The sequence below is a fragment of the Zophobas morio genome, unplaced genomic scaffold (assembly GCF_036711695.1).
Source record: "Zophobas morio isolate AGI-343-1 ecotype UQ-CSIRO unplaced genomic scaffold, CSIRO_AGI_Zmor_V1 ptg000021l, whole genome shotgun sequence".
NCBI lineage: Eukaryota > Metazoa > Arthropoda > Insecta > Coleoptera > Tenebrionidae > Zophobas > Zophobas morio.
Genome location: NW_026972126.1, coordinates 9,170,285 through 9,194,225, shown reverse-complemented (window position 1 = coordinate 9,194,225; position 23,941 = coordinate 9,170,285). Strand labels below are relative to the sequence as shown.

At 33.8% G+C, this 23,941-nt stretch overlaps 2 protein-coding genes and 3 long non-coding RNA genes across 5 annotated transcripts; 2 read left to right on the top strand and 3 right to left on the bottom strand.

Annotated features, from left to right (window-relative positions):
• The first annotated feature begins 6,042 nt into the window (after positions 1 to 6,042).
• Positions 6,043 to 6,713, top strand: LOC135132116 (uncharacterized). The gene is made up of 2 exons (XR_010280973.1): positions 6,043 to 6,104; positions 6,149 to 6,713. It is a non-coding gene; the product is annotated as an uncharacterized LOC135132116 (long non-coding RNA).
• Positions 6,714 to 6,763: 50 nt separating this feature from the next.
• Positions 6,764 to 7,626, bottom strand: LOC135132115 (uncharacterized). Its single transcript, XM_064060072.1, has 3 exons — positions 7,381 to 7,626; positions 7,151 to 7,324; positions 6,764 to 7,100 (listed from the first exon to the last, which is right to left on the bottom strand). Exons 1-3 carry the CDS (start codon positions 7,418 to 7,420, stop codon positions 6,862 to 6,864), a joined length of 453 nt encoding a protein of 150 aa, XP_063916142.1. The 5' UTR covers positions 7,421 to 7,626; the 3' UTR covers positions 6,764 to 6,861.
• A 6,798-nt stretch (positions 7,627 to 14,424) lies between these two features.
• LOC135131568 (uncharacterized) lies at positions 14,425 to 15,290 on the top strand. The gene is made up of 4 exons (XR_010280922.1): positions 14,425 to 14,643; positions 14,807 to 14,861; positions 14,910 to 15,035; positions 15,086 to 15,290. It is a non-coding gene; the product is annotated as an uncharacterized LOC135131568 (long non-coding RNA).
• A 287-nt stretch (positions 15,291 to 15,577) lies between these two features.
• LOC135132792 (uncharacterized) lies at positions 15,578 to 16,750 on the bottom strand. Its single transcript, XR_010281091.1, has 3 exons — positions 16,222 to 16,750; positions 15,987 to 16,157; positions 15,578 to 15,936 (listed from the first exon to the last, which is right to left on the bottom strand). It is a non-coding gene; the product is annotated as an uncharacterized LOC135132792 (long non-coding RNA).
• Positions 16,751 to 20,703: 3,953 nt separating this feature from the next.
• Positions 20,704 to 21,880, bottom strand: LOC135132167 (uncharacterized). The gene is made up of 4 exons (XM_064060148.1): positions 21,634 to 21,880; positions 21,393 to 21,470; positions 21,130 to 21,342; positions 20,704 to 21,083 (listed from the first exon to the last, which is right to left on the bottom strand). The coding sequence occupies exons 1-4, from the start codon at positions 21,878 to 21,880 to the stop codon at positions 20,767 to 20,769; spliced, it is 855 nt and encodes a 284-aa protein (XP_063916218.1). The 3' UTR covers positions 20,704 to 20,766.
• Between the last annotated feature and the right edge of the window lie 2,061 nt (positions 21,881 to 23,941).

Here is a 23,941-nt window from a genome sequence, read left to right as displayed (position 1 = left end):
TTTTGTAGGTCGCCGACAATGACTCAACTTAATACGGTCTGCCTGGACAACAAGGACGATCATCGACCACGTATCGGGGTACGTCTCGGCCAGACAGCGTTGACCGCCCTTCTAGACTCGGGAGCTACTAAGTCTGTCATCGGTGCGAGATGTTCCTTCTTGTTAGACCACCCTCGCGTAGTAAAGCGCCAATCTAGGTATCGGTTTGTTCGCACTGCCGACAGACAACCACATGTTGTTGACTGTGAGTTGTCACTGGATGTTTTGTTTGATTCCGTCACCAGAAGTTTATCGGCTTTGTACGTTCCTTCCCTAGCGGTAGGATTGATCCTAGGGAATGATTTTTGTGATGAATTCGCGGTAAAAATAGATTATCTCACCCACACATGTAGTGCCCAGGTAAAATCGTTACCCCAAATATGCGCTCTTGGACCTGACACGGGGGTAGTAGATACCACTCATGAGGCCCGCATGATGAAGGTTATCACAATGTTTGGAGAAATTGGCGGCCCCGAATTAGGAAGAACAGATAAGCTGTCGTTGTCCATCGATACAGGCAACTCACCACCTTTTAAACAGTACCAATACCCTCTGTCACCCTATCTTCAAGGCATTTTGAACAAAGAGATTGACGAGATGATTAATCTTGGCGTCATTGAGCCGTCCCAGAGCCCATGGTGTTCGCCAGTGCTGCTAGTTAAGAAGAAGTCCGGGGAATATCGCTTTTGCTTTGACGGTCGGAAACTAAACAGCGTGACGAAGCACGACTCGTATCCGCTTCCCAGGATAGACCGGATCTTGAATCTTCTACGCGATGCGCGGTGGATCACTACTTTAGATTTGAAGAAGGCCTTCTGGCAGATTCCATTAGATGAAGCCTCAAAAGAGAAGACGGCTTTTGCGGTACACGGTCGAGGTCTTTTCCAATTTTGTGTTATGCCCTTTGGACTACGAAACTCCGCCCAGACCCAGCAGCGTTTGATGGATGCATTGTTTGGTCCACAGTTTGAACCAAACATCTTCGTTTACCTGGATGATCTCATTTTGGTCACCTCCACCTTTGAAGAACATTGTCGCCTGTTAGGGGAAATAAGAGGACGACTTAGAGAAGCCAAATTAACGATCAACGTTGAAAAAAGTAAATTTTTCCAAACCTCCCTCCGCTATCTTGGGTATGTCATTGACGCGGAAGGCCTGCGTACCGACCCCGAGAAGGTTTCCGCCATGTCCTCATATCCCCGTCCGAGGAATGCTACGGAGATCAAACGCTTCATGGGACTCTGTAGTTGGTATCGCCGCTTCATCCCCAATTTTTCGTCGCTGGTGTCTCCGATGAACGACCTGTTAAAAGGGAGGAAGAAGAAACAAGAAGTGTTGTGGGACGACCGAGCGGAGAAAGCTTTTACCGCCGTCAAGGAAGCTCTAATTGCAGCCCCAGTTTTGTCGCCTCCAGATTTTTCTCGGCCTTTTACAGTACAATGTGATGCTTCGGATACGGGTCTAGGTGGTGTGCTGACACAGGTAATAAACGGTGAGGAGAAGGTAATCTGCTTTGCGAGCCGATCGCTATCTAAAGCGGAGAGGAATTACTCGGTTACGGAGCGCGAGTGTTTAGCCGTCATTTTTAGCATAGAGAAGTTCCGGCCATATGTGGAGGGGTCGGAATTCACTGTCGTTACTGATCACCACTCGCTGCTATACTTATTTCGCATGAAAAACCCAACAGGTCGCCTCGCCAGATGGATCCTCAGATTACAACAATTCTCGTTTGAGATCGCACATCGTAAGGGACAATTTCATATCGTCCCCGACGCCCTGTCACGTAGTACACAGCCCCAGGAGGGAGGTCGATACCAAGAACCCGACGTCGCCCTTATCGACCTCGAACCGTGTGAGCGTGACCAGTGGTATCGTCGCATGCTACAGAGAGTAGTCGATCACGGCGACGTTTACTCGAACTGGGACGTCATCGATGGTAAACTGAGGAAGTTTATTCCGAGCAAAGCACCTTTGGAAGCCAACGAGAGGCAGTGGAAATTGGTGGTGCCGAAGTCTCGAAGAAGCGAAGTAATGAGGTCCTGTCATGACCCGCCAACGGCAGCACATTTTGGGGTCTACAAGACTCTTCAGAGAGCTCGAAGTGAGTATTATTGGCCCGGTATGCGCCGAGATGTGGGCAGGTATGTGAAAGGTTGCGGCCCGTGCGCGGCCCAGAAGATTCCCCGAGCTGCCCCGTTTGGTCTCCATGGCCGAGAAAAGATAGCGCGTTTTCCTTGGCAAATTATAGCCCTGGATTTCAAAGGTCCTTTCCCCCGTAGTCGTTCTGGCCATAAATACATTTTAGTGGTAGGTGATTGGTTTTCCAAATATACTCTTCTTCTGCCGATTAAGAGAGCCACTGCCCGTCCCGTCTTAAAGTTTCTAGAAGAAAAGGTTTTTCTCGTCTTCGGAGTACCGCAATGCATCATTGTGGACAATGGGAAACAATTCATTGGAAACGCTTTCAAGAATTTTGCGAAGTCCTACAACGTCCAGAAAATCTGGTATAACGCCAAATACCATCCACAGGCCAATTTTGTAGAGAAAACCAACGACACAGTGGGAACGGCTCTGCGTATGTATGTGAAAGAACATGATAATTGGGATCTAGAGATACCGAAGATCCAGTGTGCAATCAACACCTCTTGCCACGAAAGCACACGCTACACCCCGTCATTTTTGAATTTTGGAAGGCACGTTCCTTTGTCTGGAGACTATTATGGAGCCCTGTCGGCAGACGAAGGCGACGAAATCGATTTCACCGTGGCGGACCGTCGCGATTACGCGGATAACTTGGATCAGCTGAAGAACGTCTTCCAGGAAGTCCGAAGAAACCTCCACAGGGCCCATGTGAGACAGTCACTACGTTATAGTACTTCTCGGAAGGACATAACCTATGACGTGGGTGATAGGGTCTGGAGGAGAAACAAAGTGTTGTCGTCTGCAGGACAGCGTTTTATGGCGAAACTTGCGCCCAAGTACGTCTTAGCTACGGTTACGGCGAAGGTTTCCAATTTAGTGTATCGTGTGCGAAATGAGGACGGCTCGGATGCCGGAAATTGGCACGTGAAAGATCTGAAGCCTTTCTATGACCGTACCGATACAGAAGATGGATCTTCCTCTGAAGACGAGGAACGAGTTTCTACCTCCGGAAGCAGCGATTAGTACACGAGCACATGCAGCATTTTGTCTCGAACGTACGACTCCTTACAACTCGTTGTCGGTACTCTTGGTCCTGTTTATTAGTAATCAGAAAATCTCGAGAGTTGTTGATTGGGTTTGGCTTTGACAGTAAGTAATTTTAGAAGCCATTAATCTGTTCGCTTTTTACCCCAGGTAGGGATGCGCAGTAAAAGAAAAGCCGTCGTCTTTTCTTTCCTTTTCGGAGAGGGGCCGTGTTACGATTTTTTTTTGGAGTCGAGGGTGAAAGGGGCTTAGACGAAGTCTCGCTCGATGGTTTTAATCGGTCGTAGCGAACGCCTGTCACCGATCTCGACCTCTTTTTTTATTGCGGATTGTCGCCGGCAGCTCCGCCAAATTTTGAGTTTTTTTTGCCTCTACGAAGTAGTACTGGCGGGGACGGAGACGGCCAAGCGAGAGGTGGGGGTGCAAAGTGAGAGAGAGTGAGAGTTGGTGCCGTGAAGAGGTGATTTGAGTTTGGCGAGGTTTGACCTGATGGTTTCCTTTCTTTTTTGAGAGTACTCAGTTCCATAGATTGATAGTGAGGCGTATCCCTTGTATAAGGTAAATTTCGTGCCTTTTGCCGCATGTAGGCTTATTGCTCCACCTGTAGGGTCCACGCCAGGGGCGAAGTTTCGGAGCCGTACAGAGGCGACGTAAAGGGCAGCGAAACGAGGGAAATTTGCTGGGCGTAGCGCCAGCTAGGAGACCCGGAGTTTTTGGATGATCGCGACGTCGAAGACGCGGACCTGGTGAGTTGAACATCGGGGGATCCAGGCCGCGGCAGGACTTGGTCAGCGCGTCGCCGTCGTCCTGTGGGAAGACTCCTGTTTTTTTGAGCTACGAGTAAAAGAACACGCCTTATCGCGATCGGAAATTTTCTTATCGTTTGTCGCCAGACCCAACCGTTTTTTTTGCGTCTCTCTCTTTCACTCTTTACATGCTTTTCAACGTTTTTTCAAATTTTCACGTACCCGCATAAATTTGATGGCGCCCAATTTTTTTATTTGTGAAATAGTCAGCATTTCCTGTAACTAGCTAGTAGACCGTTGTTGCGTAGTAGTTCGTCAGTTCATTTGTTGTGGTAATTCGTTACTGACATTAGTTGTAGTTTTGTTACCTTTTACTAACCTAGATAATATTTTTTTTTGTACTAAAAGCCCTAAATATTTTAATTATTATACAGCTCGCCAAAATAATTAGCCTTTCATTCTGAATTAAAATCTCGGATCCACCTACCGGCTCTCCCGGAAGTGAGCACGGGCAAGTGTATCTTCCCTCGCTTTTATAGCAGAGACGACGTTTTAAGGTAACAGTACATATATAATGGTCAATTTCCGTCATGCTAATGCTACGCAAAATTGTCGAAAAGGGACCACAATCTTAGCTTACGCGTTACCGTGAAATAAATAACCTCTATACATATTCACAATATAGTTTTCGAAAGAATAAATCAGCATCTGTAGCAGTACCACAGATTGTTTTAAAAATTAATGAAGCTTTCGAAAAAAAAATGTTTTTTTTTTAAATAGTTCTAAAGCACTTGATTACATGTCACTTGATATTCCTAAAAAGAAGTTAATTTCATGTGACATTGACAAAACGTCACAAACTTAATAATGCTTATTTACTTCTCATTTTCTCTGTTACCTCCGGGATACCACATGGAACTGTGTTCGGTCCCATTATCTTCCTGTTGTATGTCAGTGATATTTAGAATGCGGTCAGTGATCGAGAGACTGTACTCTATGCCGATGATAAAACTGTGTTAAAATATGATTATTGTTATTTGGAGTTCTTAAATGATACTACCATGAGATCGAAAAAGAAATTAGTCAAAGTTGGCCATGCACGAAAAGCAGTTTGTCTTAGTTTAAAGTAATTTTTTATTACACGTCACGTTGACAAAAGTAATTTGCAATGAAATTAAAGCTTTTTTGTTGGAACATTATTATGTCAGAAATGGGACAAAAGTGGAAAACGGTGATTTTGATTCATTTTTATGTGTTTTAAAAGTAGTGCCAATTTGACATTTAATAAAAAAGTTTAAAATACCACAAACTGCTTGTCGTGCATGACCAACTTGAACTAATTTCTCTTTCGATCTCGCGGTATTTATATTACTATGTAAATGACGTGTGTGAACACACATATTTATGTGGCTAACACAAAAGTACCATTATTATTGCTATTATTGTTATTATGGTACAGTACTGTTAGTAGTGTTACTGTTATTATAGGTACTACACTGCACTTATTCAAACTGATATAAATGTCCTTGCTAAAATATTGATGACATCATTACAAATTTGTTGTTGTTGTAATGGAAAAAGTCACTCGAAACATTCACATAGCATGTTTCTTTAGCTGTACTCCAACAGTCCAATATATCCAAATTTTACCATTAGGGGTTATAAAAAGAGTCTGTATTTGTTGGCTTCTATACACTTTCGAGGCGAGCCGAGTTCTATCTAAATAACTTTAAATCAATTTTTATTACTATACTGCACCTATCCAGATTAATGCAGGTGTTCTTGCAAAAACTTTGACGTCATCATAAAGTTTTGTAACGGAAAAACTCACTTGAAACATAAATAAATAAATTCTCTTATTTGTTAGTATTTCATTAGGGGGAAACCCATGTATTCTGAAAAATCAGTCTCAACAATTTTGTGTTAAATTTATGGCGACTACACCGTCAATTCTCGTCTTTTTAGCGATTGTCAGTTTTATTGTAAGAATGTGAGTATCAAATTGTTATCTAAATTTTTATTACACTAATTAAATGACAGCTAATACTTTCATATTTTTATTACTTTACAAAAATAAAGCAAAAATGAAAGAGGTTGTCGTAGCACTAACAATTCTGGTGTTTCTTATTCAAGGTAAAAAAACAATTTAAAAATCGAATTGTCGTTATTTTTAACAGTTTTAGGTCTTGACGTGGAAGAGTGTTACGTTTGTTTAGAAAAATGTGATGTTCCTTTACAAAAGCAGAAATGTCAAGAAAATCAGAAAGTGAAATGTTATAGCATCGAAATCGTATCCAGTTAATAAAAAATGCTTGTTTACATAACACAAATTCTATAAACACCAGAACTGTCAAACTGTCTTTAACTACATATCACGTTAAAAACGTTTTAACGTTGTATTTATTTTTTATAACAAGTTTTTCAACGAAGCACATCCAACAAATTTCTAAAAATATTCTACCAGAGTTTTGGCGTTTTTGGAATTTTCTGTGGCGCATGATCATTTAATGTTGATTATTGTAGGCGATATGACGTGGGTTGAGAAAGGATGCCTTCCTGCACATGTTGCTGATACAGAGTGTTTTAAAGCTAATAAAAATTTTGGAACAACCTGTAGAATTTGTGATCAAAACTTGTGCAATGGTAACAAACACAATATTTTTGATGTAACATACAAATTATTAATTTCTGTATCAATTCTAATGTATTATGTCTAAGATCAATACACTATCTTATTTAAAACAGACCTTATACAATCTATGAAGAAACTGGTATCTAGGATTGACAACGCATTTCATAATTTTTTTTTTTTTAAACCAGACGAAACAAAATTCTACCCTACATATTTAAGTATAACGACAATGATAACAAAGTATCAAATGTTTACAAATTACTGCAAGATACGTGCAAGACACAACACATTTAAAATAACAACACCTATTGACAAGGAGAGTTCTGCAGCACCGTTACCATCATCGTTATTGGGATCTTCGTCGGTGTAAAGCAGGTTATCACTGTTGCATTTATCACTTGAACAAGAATCACACTTAACAATTCCATACTGTCGATACTGATCAGTTAAATACGTGCAAACTTCATTTCTCGATTCAACACATCCCCTGTAAGTTCCTAGAACACTACTCGTTAATATTTTCTTAATTTGAAGCAAACTAATTTACCATTTTCTGTAAGTAGTGTGAAGCATTCAAACTCTAAAGGTAACACAGTAGATATAGTTTGCTGCTCTTCCGCTTGGGTTTCACAATCTGTAGTTTTGATGTTGTTCTGGATCGGTGAAAGGCAATTACCGTAGTCTTCGGGACTGCAGTCATAACAAAATTTGCTTGAAAAAACTACAATAACGTCCTTTATTACATGTTGAAAAATAAAACATCATATTGGTACTTACCACACGAGAAACAAGAAAAAATCACAAAGAGTAGGAGCATAATGTTGACACAAGTGTCCACCCAGATAAGGATTATATAACTATGGGATAATACACAGAATTTGTGCACAATTAATGAGACGAGTTTCTTGAAATTTTAGAATTTCACTTATTGAATAAATTGTAAATAAATTTACGCAAATTTGTAAAGAAGTTTGAAGCAACTTCCACTTTTACATAAACTGTAGTACAATTCGTGTCAACTAAGTACTTTATCTGTTTCAGTAGAGATAAACGATTTCAAGGAAAACTTCAATTTCGTATTGATAACATTATTATCTCTGTTAGGTATTACTTCCCGACTCTAATTTTAGGAAATATTCTGACAGAGCCCGTTAATTTCATGTTCTATCACCATTTTTTAGCTTCCACGAAAACTAAGTAAATCCTATTGAAATGTTTGTATCTTTGTAATTTATTAATATGGCCCTATTTTGAATTTAGTGCATGCACGTGTTTAAAAAAAATTAAATAAAATTCTCCAACAAAATTTTGCTGTTTAACCTGCTTTGTTGACGACGATTTCCAGATTTTAAAATCTTAAAAGTTTATACTGTATCATGCTACTATATTTGTGTGTTGTATTTTTAATAACATGTTTACGGTTTATTTAAATAGTGTATTAAAAAACATGTTTTATAAGTTCCATTATTATCACACGAGTTCAAGTTTGTAAACGAGCTGTTTGCGGCGAGTTTTTACAAAAAATGACTGCACCCTCTAAAACAAGTTTTTTAATATTATTTTTCTACTAAGGAAATTTAACATCCTTATTTTAAAAAATCATCAAAATAAATTTAGTTACACAGTTGACAGCTTTAGTTGGCATCCATGCAAGTTACTGTCGAATGTTGCACACCGACTTCCAACAAATGCCAAGTTTGACGTTAAATTGAAAAAACAAAATTTGTGCCCCCCGAATGCCTTGACATCTTCCAGATGTTTTAAAGTTATGTAAAGCATAATAAATGTTTAGTCAAAATATCCAAAATAGTTATCCACAAAATTGATTACGTCAGCTCAAAATTTTGCTGAATAAATCCCAACTAAAATGCGCAAAATATGACGAGTTTTTACTTGTGACTTATCAATCCATTAATATTTTTTGGATTTGCTTACACAAAGTGACTCAAAACAATTATTATTGAATGCGTGAATTTATTTTATTGGTTTGATCAGGAACTGCAAAACCGAATGCTTTGAAATCTTGGAGACGTTTTAAAGTTATCATTAGCATGGTAAATTTTTGATCAAAATGGTTTTGCTCATCGCCCCTAAAAATGATGACGTCACCTTAAAATATTGCTGAATAAATCCTATCTTAAATGTGCAAGATATGATGAGTGGATACTTGTGATTTATCACTGCATTAATTTTTTTAGGTTCGGTTATACAGGGTGTCTCAAAAAATTAATGACTGAGTCAATGTATTTTATTGATTAAATCAAGAATTACAAAACTGAATACTTGGAAATATTGCAGACGTTTTGAAGTTGTTGTAAGGATGGTAAATTTTTAATCAAAATGTATTTGTTTATCATCCCCAAAAATTGATGACGTCATCTCAAAATTTTGCCGGATAAATCCTACCTAAAATGTGCAAGCATATTTAATTTGGTTATTACAAAAATACGATTTCTTCTTCGACTAACCGTTTGTTGACACGTTTCAATAATTTACGACTTGCATCCAAGCAGCCACCTGCACAAAGAGTTGCCGTCTGATTTTTGTTTGCAGTATCGTTTCTCATTCTTATTTTGCTTTTTTTTATCGTTCAATAATATATAAGTAAACCGCACACTTTTGAAATTACTACATTTGCATTCACATGTTTTCGATTTGCTTATACAGGGTGATGCAAAAGAAATAATTAATGACTCAATTTATTTTATTGATTAAATTAAGAATTTGCAAAACCGAATGCCTTGAAATCTTGCAGACGTTTTGAAGTTATTGCAGGTATGGTAGATTTTTAACCAAAATATATCTCTTTATCCCCCAAAAAACTGATGACGTCATGTCAAAATTTTGCCGAATAATTCCTATCTAAATTGTACAAAATATGATGATTTAATCAAGAACGGCTCACTGTATTTTTCCCAAAATTTTTTGGGGGGGGGGGATATAATACGTTATTAATAGTATTACTGCATCAACCTAAGTTGAAATACGTGTTCTTGCAAAAATGATGATTGACGTCATCACAAAATTTTGTAAAGTAAAAACTGGCTTCTCATAAAAATATCGGGTGTCCCAAGTAACAATTTCGGGCGCAATAACTCAGGTATTTTTGAACGTCATCAGGATATTTACCAGTTTATTTATAATTGATCATAACTAAGTATATCAAGTTAACTTTGCAACTATGAAATATAGTAGGCTCTACTCTTTTCTATTTTGTATTACAAATGTCATTGTACTCTTAAAGCATGGCTTACAAAATCGAATTACGAAAAGCAATATATGAGTTGGTTGGCCAAATGCCAAACGTGAAATTGTAACCATTTTTGAAAATTAAAATATTTCAAAAACAACTATTTATCGGACTATAAAAGAATGCGAGGAAGGAATACCAGTGTTAATTTGCAAAAAAGTGGTCGACCACGAATATTTAATAGGAGAAGGCAGCCGTTAAAGATAAGATAGGAAAGTATACAAAAAGATTAAGTCGACAATTCAGCACGGACCCCTGTTTGTAATACAGGGTGTTATTGAAAGGTACGTACAACAAAATTGACAGTTCTTCGTAAAGTCTAAGAAGTCTGAAAATCTTATTTTGTGTTATCAAAATTATAAGGGGAAAATTAACCCTTCCTTATCCAACCTTTTTAGACGCTACTGAAAGATAAATAGGTAAAATTAATTTATTTCAGTAAATCCTAGCAACTGTAACAATAAAACTTTTGTTAAGACTAAATGTCGCTATAGAAACGAGAAGTAATTTTTTTATCAACGAATTTGGACATAAATTTAAATAATTTTTATCTTTAAAAGGAAAACACTTTTACCTGAACTTTTTTTAACTTTTAGCACCCATACTTCGATACCAATTGCCGATTTTATTTTGTACGTACCTTTCAATAACACGCTGTATAATGTAATCATAGTCATAAGAAAATATGCACGTTACTTCTTCTGTTTGAAAATTCAGTTAAATTTTGTTTTAAGTTTTTGTTACAGTGTTAATTTTTTCCCAAAACTTTTGTTACATACGTTATTGTATTACTCTACGTGACGCTTACAGACATCTCAATCAAAATTCGTTTCAAAATAATACAAATCGACCCCTGTTCACCGTTTGTCGCCCGACAAGTTTCTATCGAGAATCCGTAATTTATGGTTTTATGGGATAATTTTTACGTAGTAAAATTTTATTATTAAATAAAAATATTATTCTGGCTATACAACTTCTTTTTGTGCAAAAATTTATCTAAGAGAATTTACTGATTTTTTATAAACGTTAGATAGTGAAATAAATGATATCATAGCCAACGAGAGGTGACTTTCCTTAAAAAAAAAAATTGGTCTAAAGAGTTTAGACAGTACTTCCCTCGCTGTCGGAAACTTGACGACTGCATGCCTATTGTGTTTTTTTTCTCATTACATTTTTGTAGTGGGAATTTAAAAAAAAATTGTGATGACGTCATCAACATTTTTGCAAGGACACGTATATCAGTTGGGATAGATGTAGTGTAATACTAAGAATAAAATTATTATATTCTCAAATTTTCGGGAAAATGAATTGGGTCGTTTTGAATATTAATTTGTAATAATCGATAAAATAACGAAACAATTTACTCACGTGTACGTATCAGAGGCAACTGAAAATCGTGTGTGTATAAACATTCTTAATTTAAGATGACAGGCGTAACAGCATACGTGAGAGTCAAACAGAGAAACTGTAAACAAAACGACCATCGGTTTTATTGCTTCGACTTCCGCTTATTATATAAAACATTGGGTTTTATTTTAATTCTTGACGGTGAAATTCACAATTGGTTGATTATAAACATGTCTATTTCACATTCGCGGAACCAAGTGAGCACATAAAACAAATGCAGGTCTGTAATGTTACAGTCGATGTAAATAAGCGTGCTACCCTTATGTTTCAACCGAGTTTTTCCTTTAACAAATTTTGTGTCTACCAAATTGGGTTGGTTGGGGTGTAATACTAATAAGTGTTGCCTTTAATTTAATCAATAAAATAAATTGACTTCATTAATTTTTTTGAACCACCTCTTAAGAAAATCTAAAAAATATGAATGGAATGATAAAAAACAAGTACAAACTCATCATATTTTTTGCATTTTAGATAGGATTTATTCAGCAAAATTTAAGGGTGACGTCATCAATTTTTTTAGGAGGGATGAACAAATACATTTTGAACAAAAGTTTACCATGCTTATAATAACTTTAAAATATTCCCAAGATTTCAAAGCATTCGGTTTTGTAATTCCTGATTAAATCGATAAAATAAAATAAATTCACGCCTTCATTAATTTTTTTGAGTCACCCTGCATATGCAAATCCAAAAATATGAATGGAATGATAAATCACAAGTACAGACTCATCATATTTTGTACATTTTAGATACGATTTATTCGGCAAACTTTTGAGCTGACGTCATCAGTTTTTTGTAGAAGATAACCAAATATATTTTGACTAAAAATTTATTATGCTCTTTATAACCTTAAAACATCTGCAAGATTTCAAAGCATTCGGTTTTGTAGTTCCTGATTAAATCAATAAAATAAATTTACGCATTCATTAATTTTTTTGAGTCACCCTGTATATGCAAATCGAAAAAATTTGAATGGAATGATAAATCACAAGAAGAGACTCACCATATTTTGTACATTTTAGATAGGATTTATTCAGCAAAATTTTGTGGTGACGTCATAAATTTTTTAGGGGGGACGACCAAATACATTTTGATCAAAAATTTACCATGCTTATGATAATTTTAAAATATTTTCAAGATTTCGAAGCATTCGGTTTTGTAGTTCCTGAGTAAATCAGTAAAATAAATTTACGCTTTAATTTATTTTCTTGAATCACCCTGTATATGCAAATCCAAAAAATATGAATGGAGTGATAGATCACAAGTACAGACTGATCATATTTTGTACATTTTAGATATGATTTATTCGGCAAATTTTCGAGCTGACGTCATCAAGTTTTTGGAGGGGATAAGCAAATATATTTTGACTAAACATTTATTATGCTCTTTATAACCTTAAAACATCTGCAAGATGTCAGAGCATTCGGTTTTGGAGTTCCTGATTAAATCAATAAAATATATTTACGCATTCATTAATTTTTTTGAGTCACTCTGTATATGCAAATCCAAAAAATATGAATGGAGTGATAAATGACAAGTACAGGCTCATCATATTTTGTACATTTTAGATATGATTTATTCGGCAAACTTTTGAGCTGACGTCATCAGTTTTTTGTAGAAGATAACCAAATATATTTTGACTAAAAATTTATTATGCTCTTTATAACCTTAAAACATCTGCAAGATTTCAAAGCATTCGGTTTTGTAGTTCCTGATTAAATCAATAAAATAAATTTACGCATTCATTAATTTTTTTGAGTCACCCTGTATATGCAAATCGAAAAAATTTGAATGGAATGATAAATCACAAGAAGAGACTCACCATATTTTGTACATTTTAGATAGGATTTATTCAGCAAAATTTTGTGGTGACGTCATAAATTTTTTAGGGGGGACGACCAAATACATTTTGATCAAAAATTTACCATGCTTATGATAATTTTAAAATATTTTCAAGATTTCGAAGCATTCGGTTTTGTAGTTCCTGAGTAAATCAGTAAAATAAATGTACGCTTTAATTTATTTTCTTGAATCACCCTGTATATGCAAATCCAAAAAATATGAATGGAGTGATAGATCACAAGTACAGACTGATCATATTTTGTACATTTTAGATATGATTTATTCGGCAAATTTTCGAGCTGACGTCATCAAGTTTTTGGAGGGGATAAGCAAATATATTTTGACTAAACATTTATTATGCTCTTTATGACCTTAAAACATCTGCAAGATTTCAGAGCATTCGGTTTTGTAGTTCCTGATTAAGTCAATAAAATATATTTATGCATTCATTAATTTTTTTGAGTCACCCTGTATATGCAAATCCAAAAAATATGAATGGAGTGATAGATCACAAGTACAGACTCATCATATTTTGTACATTTTAGATATGATTTATTCCACAAACTTTTGAGCTGACGTCATCAAGTTTTTGGAGGGGATAAGCAAATATTTTTTGACTAAAGATTTATGATGCTCTTTATAGCCTTAAAACATCTGCAACATTCCAAAGCATTCTGGTTAGCAGATTAAAAATTAAATTTCAAAATGTTGTTTCATAATTTTGATTTTTTTTCCAAAAATCTGGACGTTTCGGGTGAAAAGTCGATTCAGAGTTGTAAACTACATGTGTAGGACTATGTTATTTTACACAATTGAAAACCCATTTACTATGTACAATTTTGAAGTGACGTCATCGCATTAGTGGTGGGGATGGTTAGACAAATTTTGGTTAGCGTTTTACCATCTATATGATATTCTTAATATAAGTACAAAATTTCACAACAATCGGTCGATTACTTTCGGAGATCATCTGTCTAATAAAAATCCGGGACGGCAGACGGACAGACGGACGGACAGACGGACGGACAGACGGACGGACAGACGGACAGACGGACAGACAGACGGAAATGGGAGACCTATTTCTTCGTCTTCTAGGGGTCATGAAAGATAGAGAAAACGTAAAAGTAGAGAGTCGGCCGACGGACTCGATTACAATACTTCCTTTGCTTACGCTCGGGAAGTAAAAATAATAAATTCTTGCTTGTAATTAGATTTTGTCAAATATTAATATTTTAACAAGTAGCTAACAATTTTCACTTATTTTTTGAATTTTACCTAGCAACAATTCCAAAAAATAAAAATTATGGCGACGACAAATATAACATAGCAAAAAGTATTTCGATGGCTGTATATCTTGTACACTTACTTTGAACAAGATAAGATAATTTAAACATAATGATAAGTGTGTATTTCTGAAGGTAACATCTGTTTCTGAAAGTGTTGGTCTGTTTTGGAAAATTTCGAAGTGATTTGACAATATGAGAATTTGGCATGTCATGTTTTAATTCTACCACAAATGAAAAATGAAATTCAAAGATAAGGTAAAAACATTGTTTGTGTATAGTTGTGTACATCTACTAGCAAAATTTATTTCAAAAGAAATTCCATTTGTAATGATGTTTTTGTCTTTGAACTGAAGAATATGTGAATTTTCTTCTTTGGGTGTCTATTCTCGAAAGTGTATAATTTAAAAAACTTTTACAGAGCCGTCAGCTAGGAGTCTTGTTTCTAATAACTTTTTTATGTCTTCTTGTGAATGGTAAATACGTGAATTTTTATTTTTATTAATAACTAACCAAAAGTGAAGTTTTTAGCTCTCAGATGTGTTATTTCTGTTTATCAAAATGTGATTCGCCGATTGAGATAGAAAAATGTAATACAAGATATGGCAAACAAGCCGACACAAAATGCATTGCAGCTGAAACGACAATTTGTAAATAGGTAAGTTCTTATATTAACAAATTCTTAAAAAAAAAATCTTAGCTGGTGGTTTGTTGGTGAGGAAACAATGTATTCTGACAAATCAATCTCAGCAATTTTGTGACAAGTTTGCAGACTTAGAAGATGTTAATTGCTATATTTGTGATGAAGACTTGTGCAACTCTTCAAAGGAGACGTCATCGTCAGTTGTCATGATTTTAACAATTGTTATTGCTTTTGTTCTAAATAAATAAAATATAAAAATGGATATCTAAATTTTTACTAAAATGACTAAATTTTGATGGCACCTACTGAGAAAAGAAAAATGTATATCTGTGTAAACAATCCTTATGCTGAATTTTCAGGGCACAAAAAGATTCAAAAGATTCATAACGCGAATTTTAGAATTATATTCTGTTCAATTCCTGATGTTAATTTTTACAAAAATTCTATACAATAACAAAAATGTGAAAAAAATTAATTCAATAATTAATTAATGTTTAAATATGTTAGAATTAGTTAAGTGCAATCCAAAAATTGGGAAAAACAATCTCCTTTTTCTAAATTTCTTTTTATTATATAAGTGTTTCCATTACAAGTTAGTGCAGCAAAAGCTTATAAAACGTCACTTAAATATATTTATAACTCACTACCAAGTGGCTAAAATTGATTCAAAAAAATACATGCCAAAAATACCATATTTAAGAGGAATACGCTTATGGATACGGAATGTCCTGTAACACCATTACCATCATTATTATTTGTATTTTCAGTAGCTTTAATTGCTAGGTTTCCAGTATTGCAATTGTCATTTAAACAGGACATGCAATTGAGAATATTCGTTTGATTATACTTATAAGTCTTCAGATGACTACAAACATCTGAACTCGGATCAGCACATCCTCTCTGAGTTCCTAAAAATCACACAATAACTTTCTTTGCTTACTCACATGCAATAACTTGCCATTTGCTGTAAGGACAGTGAAGCACTGATACTCTGAAGATTGTTGTGTAGATGTAATTACTTGTTGTAATTTCTCTGCACAATTTACAGTCGTGATATTGTTCTGATCTGGGGACAAACACTTGCCACTGTCTTCAGGTTTACATTCATAACAAGTCTTACTTGAAAAAACTAAAATAATGGTCTTCATTATGCATTCTTACAAAAAGCAGTAAAATTATGTAGTGGTACTCACCACATGCAAAAGAGCTCAAAATGATGAAAATTAGAAAATTCATGCTTGTTGAAGGTTTGAAAGGGGCGAACAAACTGATATGTTTATGTGGAATACCTATGTAGTGATAAAGAGGTGGGTACATGAAGCACACCCGGATATATTTTTTGCTAAATATGAATACATTAGTATATGTCTATACGACTTATCAGTGTATGACGATCAAATGCCAGCCCTTTGTCTTATCTGTACCTACGCATAATTAGGGTCCCGTATTGATCCACAACAAATTGTTTGTTACATAATGTTTGTTAAAAACACTTATCTTGAGCCAAAAATAAAATATTAGGCGCGGGTTCGAGTATTAGAACTGAGTTCTGAAAACGTTCTAAAGTTGATTTTTCTTGAGAATGCACAACAAAAATATTAAAAACAGTAAAGTAATATATGCTTGTATATCCGTCTTAAGTATAATTTTAAGGGCTGTATTATCTTGTTATAAATAAGTAAGTTGTAATGTACGAATATTTAACAAATTCAAATAAGCGAATCAAGAAAAAATTTTAAGATCCATTTTGAAATTTCAAAAAATGTTTGTAATATTTTCAAGATCCTTCAATAACCAAAGTTTTTTCAAGATTTTGTAAGATTTCTCAAAAATGTTCAGGATTTGTGAAGTTCAAAATCCTTTCTGAAAATTTCAAGATTTAAAACTTTTTTCCAGTTTCGATATTTTTCTTTAAAAAGCCACGATCTTCAAAAGATTTTTTGAAAAATTTTGTTCAAAGCTTTCTTAAAACCATTTCTAGATCCATATTTACGTTCTTCAAAATTTTCTTCAAAAACTTTAAGATGGTTGAGATGTATTGGTTTAAGATTTCCAAGATCTCTATAGAAATTTCAAATATTTGTTGTCAACATTCTTGAAATTGTCTAGGATTTTTTCAATTTTTTAATTTGGAGGACTTTTTGTAGACTCATTTCAAAAATTTTGAAAATTTGTGTAGATAATTTTGAAGAATTTTTAATTATTTTAAAACATGTTCGAATGTTTTTTTAAGAAGTACAGAGTCATCAAAATTGATTGAGAGAGTTGGTAAACCTGAACTTGAATAATTTGGTTTATTAAGTTGTATAAAAATATTAGCTGTCAGATTTGAAGTTTCAAGTTTCAAATTTCAAAACTCAGTGGCGTCTTTTTTCGATTTTTTTTTTGGTAAAAAATATTAGTTGTCAGATTTGAAGTTTCGAATTTTAGATCCACTCATTTCTGGAATTTGTTCTCAAAGATGCAAGTAGCAATAAGGTATAGGGTGCGCATCGACCAAGGCGATTCGTACAAACGTTAAAACCCTTCGCAACTTTGCAAGAAGGTAACTTTCCTATTAGCAACTGATTCAGGTGAGTTCGACAATCAACCCCCAGTTCTCTTGTCACGCCACTGAATTCATTGCCATATAACCTTAAACAAATCTGTCATAAGGTTGACAAACTTCACGACAAAAGCAGGGAGTACCAACTTTCTCAATCAATTTTGATGACTCTGTATATAAAAATATGTTTACTTTTATTTTTAAGGTGTTTTTCTAGTCCCTTTTTGATATATACAAAAAATTTCAATATTTTCAGAATTTTTCAATAAATAATTAAAGTTTTTTTAAGAAGTAACAATTTTTTTTAATTCTTAAAGTTTTTTCAATTTTTTGTTAAGATTTTCAAAATTCCTTCTGAGAATTCCAAGATTTTTTCAAGATTGTCAATATCCTTTGAAGATTAAAAATTCAAGATTTGTTAAAAGAAGAAAAAAAAGTTTTCCGGAATCCATATTTAAATTTTCCAAGTGTTTTCAAAATCTTGAACATTGTTTTTGAAACTTTAAAGATTTTTCTTGAAATTTTCAGGATTTGACTTTTTTAATTTTAAAGAGCCTTTTTAAGATTCACTTTATAGATTTTTTCCAAAAAAATTTTTAGAAGATCTTATTTGAAGATTTAAATATCTTTCATAAAATTTTTCAAGAACTTTCTAAAAAAAATGGTCGAAAGTCGTTTCGACAGAACTTCCCTCGCTTCTGAAATACAATTATAATTTTTTGAGTCACCCTGTATATGCAAATTAAAAAAATATTAATGGAATGATAAATTACAAGTACAGACTCATCATATTTTGTACATTTTAGATAGGATTTATTCGCCAAACTTTTGAGCTGACGTCATCGATTTTTTGGAGGAGATAAGCAAATATATTTTGACTAAAAATTTATTTGTTCTTTATCACCTTAAAACATCTGCAACATTTGAACGCATTCGATTTTGTAGATTCCAAATTAAATGTCAAAATGTTGTTTCCTAATTTGAATTTTTCTGTACAAAATATGATGAGTCTGTACTTGTAATTTATCACTCCATTCATATTTTTTTGATTTGCATATACAGGATGACTCAAAAATTTAATGAATGCGTAAATTTATTTTATTGATTTACTCAGGAACTACAAAACCGAATGCTTTGAAATCTTGAAGGTGTTTCAAAGTTATCATAAGCATGGTAAGTTTTTGATCAAAATGTATTTGCTCATCCCCTCTAAAAAATTTATGACGTCACCACAAAATTTTGCTAAATAAATCCTATCTAAAATGTACAAAATATGATGACTCTTTTCTTGTGATTTATCATTCCATTCATAGTTCTTGGATTTGCATATACAGGGTGACCCAAAAAAATTAATGAATGGGTAAATGTATTTTATTGATTTAATCAGGAATTGAAATCTTGCAAATGTTTTAAGGTTATAAAGAGCATAATAAATTTTTAGTCAAAATATATTTGGTTATCTTCTACAAAAAACTGATGACGTCAGCTCAAAAGTTTGCCGAATAAATCCTATCTAGAATACACAAAATATGATGAGTCTGTACTTGTAATTTATCATTCCATTCATATTTTTTGAATTTGCATATACCGGGTGACTCAAAAAAAAATGAAATCTACTGCGAAAAAAAAACATAATAGATATGCAGTCGTCACGTTTCCGACAGCGAGGGAAGTACTGTCTAAACTCTTTAGACCAATTTTTTCATTTAAAGATGTTTTTGGATTCATCTTGAAATAAAAAAACAATATTTTGGAAATTTTTTTTCAATTATCATTTTTTAAGATGTAAGATTTTCAAAATTTTTTGAAGACATTTTTAAAATTTTGCAAGACCCCGTCTGAAATTTTCAAAATTCTGCAAGAATATCAAGATAATTTTTACAAATTTAACGATGTTGAAAATTTCGACATTTTTTTTTAATCCGACATTTTTTAAAAGATTTTTGTGAGCTCTTTGAGCATTTTGAAAATTCATTTTTAAATTATCAACGTTTTTCAAGATTTTTTCAAAATCTTCAAGATTGTTCTAAGAGATATTCAAAATCACTCATGGCATTTCCAGGATTACAGTTTTTTAATTTTGAAGAACCTTTTCTAAGATTCACTTTAAAAATCCCTTACAAAGAATGAATTGTTTGAGGAACTTTTTTAATGATTTAAAATCTTTTCCAAAATTTTATCATAATCTTTATTAATTTGTTTATAAAGACGTTTCTCAGTATACTTCTTGACCTAAAAAAATCAAATTATTTCAAAATACTTCATCAATAATGGACTTTTTTAAGATTTTTTTAAATTTTTTACGATTTTTCCAAGATGGTTAAGATCCTTCTTAAAATTTTAAAAGCTTTTCCAAAATTTGTAAATTTGTTTTTAAAATTTAAAGATTTTTTTCGAACTTTTTTTAACATTTTTAAGATCTATATTTAAAGTTTCAAAATTGTTCACAAATTTGTGAAACTTTTTAGGTGGCTTGTTGAAATTTCCATAGCATTTATTTGGTGAAGTCTGAACGAACAAGACCGTCACCTCTACCATGACCGACGGATTCAGATCTTGAAATTCGAAGACCTCCCTTGAAAAGTAAGATTTTTTGAGCAGTCAGTTCAAAAAAATAGAGACAAACCATTTTTTGTATTTCTGAATGTCAGTGTCAAGGAAATATAGAGAAGCTCTGATACTTCTAGTCCTTATAAGTCGTTGTATCCAAATTTGATTAAAAGACCTTCTAGGTAGATAAATAGCGTCTACTTTGAGTGTTAAAAATTTGAGAAAATACGTGTATATTTTGCACTGAATTGAAAATTGAGCTAAAGGAGTCCATACAATTGAAAGCACTCAAAGACCTTATTGTGATAAACTCAAGAGATTTAAACGTTTCTGCAGATATTACCAATCTGTGAGGAACGTTAAGTTTGGAATAAAACGTTATACTTATTATTCCCAGACTTCTAAAGGAATCCACTCTTGATACGATATTCAAGTTAATAGTGTAACTGAAACTAAGTTTAGAAGTTTTATTTGTCTGATACATAATGTAGTATTTGTCAAAATTAATGGGTAACATATCTTTAGCCAAATACTTCTAGATAGTAAGACCGACACCTAAAAATAAAAATAAAAATAAATATATCACCTGATTCTTTTATTTTGGTTTTAGAACTTATTGGAAAAGTAACAGTCACGACACAATTCAGCAATATACGGCACAAAGTGTGACGATGACGGTGAGGAACATAACACATCTCGAAACTGTAGTTCCAATTACACCACCCTTGGTATTTGTAGTATCACCGAGAAAAGATTTTCCTTGTGGAGTTATTTTTGTTGAAGTTATTCCTTCCAAATCCAAATTTGCAACATTGCACGCGTTATTGCTACACGTTTTGCAATCAATCATTTTACCGTTAATTTCTCTTTTTTCCACTGTCATTCTCAAAGCTGTGCAAAATTGTGCACTTCCTTCGCTTGTAGAACAACCTCTGTAGTATCCAGTGTGCTCTGTAACTCCTACGAAGCTTTTAAATTTTGATTTATACATATTGAAAAACATTACCTGCGTCAAAGTACAGATAAAAACAAAAAAGAGGTTCTGTGGAATTGAGACTCATATCTTTTATCGTTTTAGTCATTGGCATTTCGTCTGTATTGTTGGTGGTTGTAACATTTCCCGTGCAAATGGTGGTCGCGATATTGTTTTTATCTGGTGATTCACAACTTCCGGGGGATTTTGGGTCACACTGGTAACATGTTAAATTGGCCGAATTTGCTAAAATATACATAACTGTTATGATTAAAAAAAAACAATTACATACATACCTGAGTAAAAAATACACACGAAAAGAACGATTTGGGACAACATTGTGGCTAAAACCAAAAACCGATTGAACGTTAAACCTGAAAGAAGAGTTATCTCTTTAAGTAAATAAGTTTGGCGGCTATATTTGTTGAAGTTTGGGAAAAACAGTAGATACGCGGTACCCTTACGTGTGTGACTAGTTTAAACCGATATTAAATTTTTTTCTTTAGGAAAAATATTTTATGTATTCTACCCACATACTTTTTGTACAAAGGATATGCTGCCTCTTCAGACACTCTGGAAGTGTAACTAATAAACCAACAATAGTCACAACAAATAAATACCAGAACCACTGACTGAATGCATTATTTTGTAAAATGACGCAGTCGATGTGGGCTTTTCGCGCACTATCTTCAACCACAATACCATGTCTTTTGTCGGTGCTATAGTGAGTGGTTAAATAAATTTCAAAGTGAGGTAGGCCGCGGTTGTGATACCAAAAACACATTTGTATCGTTAAATAGCTATTTATACAATAAGAGGCAAAAATGCTACATTTTACTACGCGACGTGAAATTGCCCATCGAGGCGTTAGCCGTCAAGTAATAAAAGACACTTTTGCCTCGCATAACATACAAGATTTTTTGTAATTTAGTGTTCATTCGTAGATATTTTTTCAAAAAAATTTGATTTAACTGTCAATCGTAATAAGGATCGTAGATTGCAGTGTTCCGTTGATACGGAAATCAAAGCGTTGCTATTTACATATTTCTGCAAAAACGCAAAAAACAAATTATTATCCGTTCACGATCTTTATATAGTAGGGTTGGCCATAAAAATCTAGTGAGTTTGTTGGTATTCCATGCAGAAGAATAAAAATTCCCTGAACTTTTTTCGTTAGATTATGTTTTATTAAATTAAAGGTTAAAAAATATGCCAGAAATATAAACATTGTTGCCGATACTTTCAGTTTTCAGTAGCAATGACCAAGTTAACGGTATTTATTTCTTAGAAAGCATGAAACTTTACGCTATTTAAAATAGTTATTCGGCTTTTTGTAAGTGTTTATTTCATATGTAAGGAACAAACACTAAAATTTCACTTAAACATTGTTTTTATATGAATGGGGGTTGTACATACGACTATTGTCGTATGCCACATTTAGCATCTCATCTTTAATTCTCAATCATCAGTTCGTTCTGCTCGCCCACTCTTCTTAGGAATGAAATTTCGATTTTTGTGAACAGCCCATTTCCATATCTTCCAACTTCTTTTGACACTTTTCTAAGATTACTAAAAGGGTTGGTAAAAAAGACAACAACCTTGCTCTAGTGCTTTGATGGGTTTAGCTCTTCTGAAACATTTTTCCGGCTTTAAATTGAATGATTTATCTATATAGCTATTACTAATGCTTACGTAAGTGCTCTTTATTTGCTTTTACAAAGTACTTCCAAACGCTTATTAATAAGAACGTTACTATACGCCTTCTCCAGGTCCATGAAGAGTTACAAAAAAAAAAAATGCTTAAAATTTGGTGCAAAGTAACAACATGGATGATCTAACTAAAATTATACTTATTTTGTTGTACGTCAGGTAGTTTTTCACATACTACCTTGGTAAATTAAGAACGAAAGATGCGTAAAAATATCACCCCCCGACAAGCTACAATTTACTCCATTTCCATTATTTCGCTATGAAAATCTGTATCATCACCGTCAATTTCAAATTCAGATTCTGAATCAGATTCACCTAACGAAATAATGAAAGGAGGTATACGAAAGATTTCCCATATTTTTTTCCCAATCTGCCAAAATAAGTTTTTCACAATGTTTACAAAAATTTGCCACATGCTTGGAGTACATTTAGAAAGCGCATCAAGCCATAAATTGTCCACCCTATTTTTTAATGGAGGTTGAGAATTTATATGCTTTTTGTAATAGTTGTTAAAAAATCCCTACGCCATTTCAATTGGATTATATTGACAATGGTACAGAGGTAATCTAAGAACGTCATGGTCACTTTCTCTTAATGTCTCGTCTACCAAATTCTTTTTTTTTTCTATTGTTTCTGAAGGGTATAATTACATTCCACAACTGTTTCTTCGAAATTTTTTTGCCAAATTCAACACTATGTTTAAAGAGTCACTCCTGCATTTCGCATTTTTTACTAGAAAAAGTGGGTAGTTTATCCAACTGAACCGAATGATACGGTGCATTGTCTAAAACCACCACACATTTTTGGTTCAACTTTGCCAAAGCAGGAATGAACTGATTAACCACCCAATTTTGAAAAATTGTCCCGTCCATCGTTTTATGATAGTCTCTATCGTTATTTTTTTAATTTAAAAAATTGTTACAACCATCCATGGTGGTTGTAAATCCAAGAACCCCGTTGATCAACCCGCGTGGAGAATAGTAAACCTTGATCCTTCACTTTTAATTTTGGTGGGATTGCTTTTTAGATCAATATCGTGCACCCAGCGACGAATGGACGAACCATTTTGATCGATCCATGTTTCATCCAAATACACGAAATTCAAATTTTCACAAGAATTTAGAGACTGTAAATA

Bases quoted from the DNA above. Each gene is read 5' to 3' on its own strand.
- LOC135132115 (XM_064060072.1), bottom strand. From the start codon at position 7,420: ATGCTCCTACTCTTTGTGATTTTTTCTTGTTTCTCGTGTG. The intron at 7,325-7,380 runs GTAAGTACCAAT...ACGTTATTGTAG, and splicing joins TTTTTCTTGTTTCTCGTGTG to TTTTTTCAAGCAAATTTTGT. The intron at 7,101-7,150 runs GTAAATTAGTTT...GTAGTGTTCTAG, and splicing joins CACACTACTTACAGAAAATG to GAACTTACAGGGGATGTGTT.
- LOC135132167 (XM_064060148.1), bottom strand. From the start codon at position 21,880: ATGTGTTTTTGGTATCACAACCGCGGCCTACCTCACTTTGAAATTTAT. The intron at 21,471-21,633 runs GTATGTGGGTAG...CTCTTCTTTCAG, and splicing joins GCATATCCTTTGTACAAAAA to GTTTAACGTTCAATCGGTTT. The intron at 21,084-21,129 runs GTAATGTTTTTC...AAAGCTTCGTAG, and splicing joins TTATCTGTACTTTGACGCAG to GAGTTACAGAGCACACTGGA.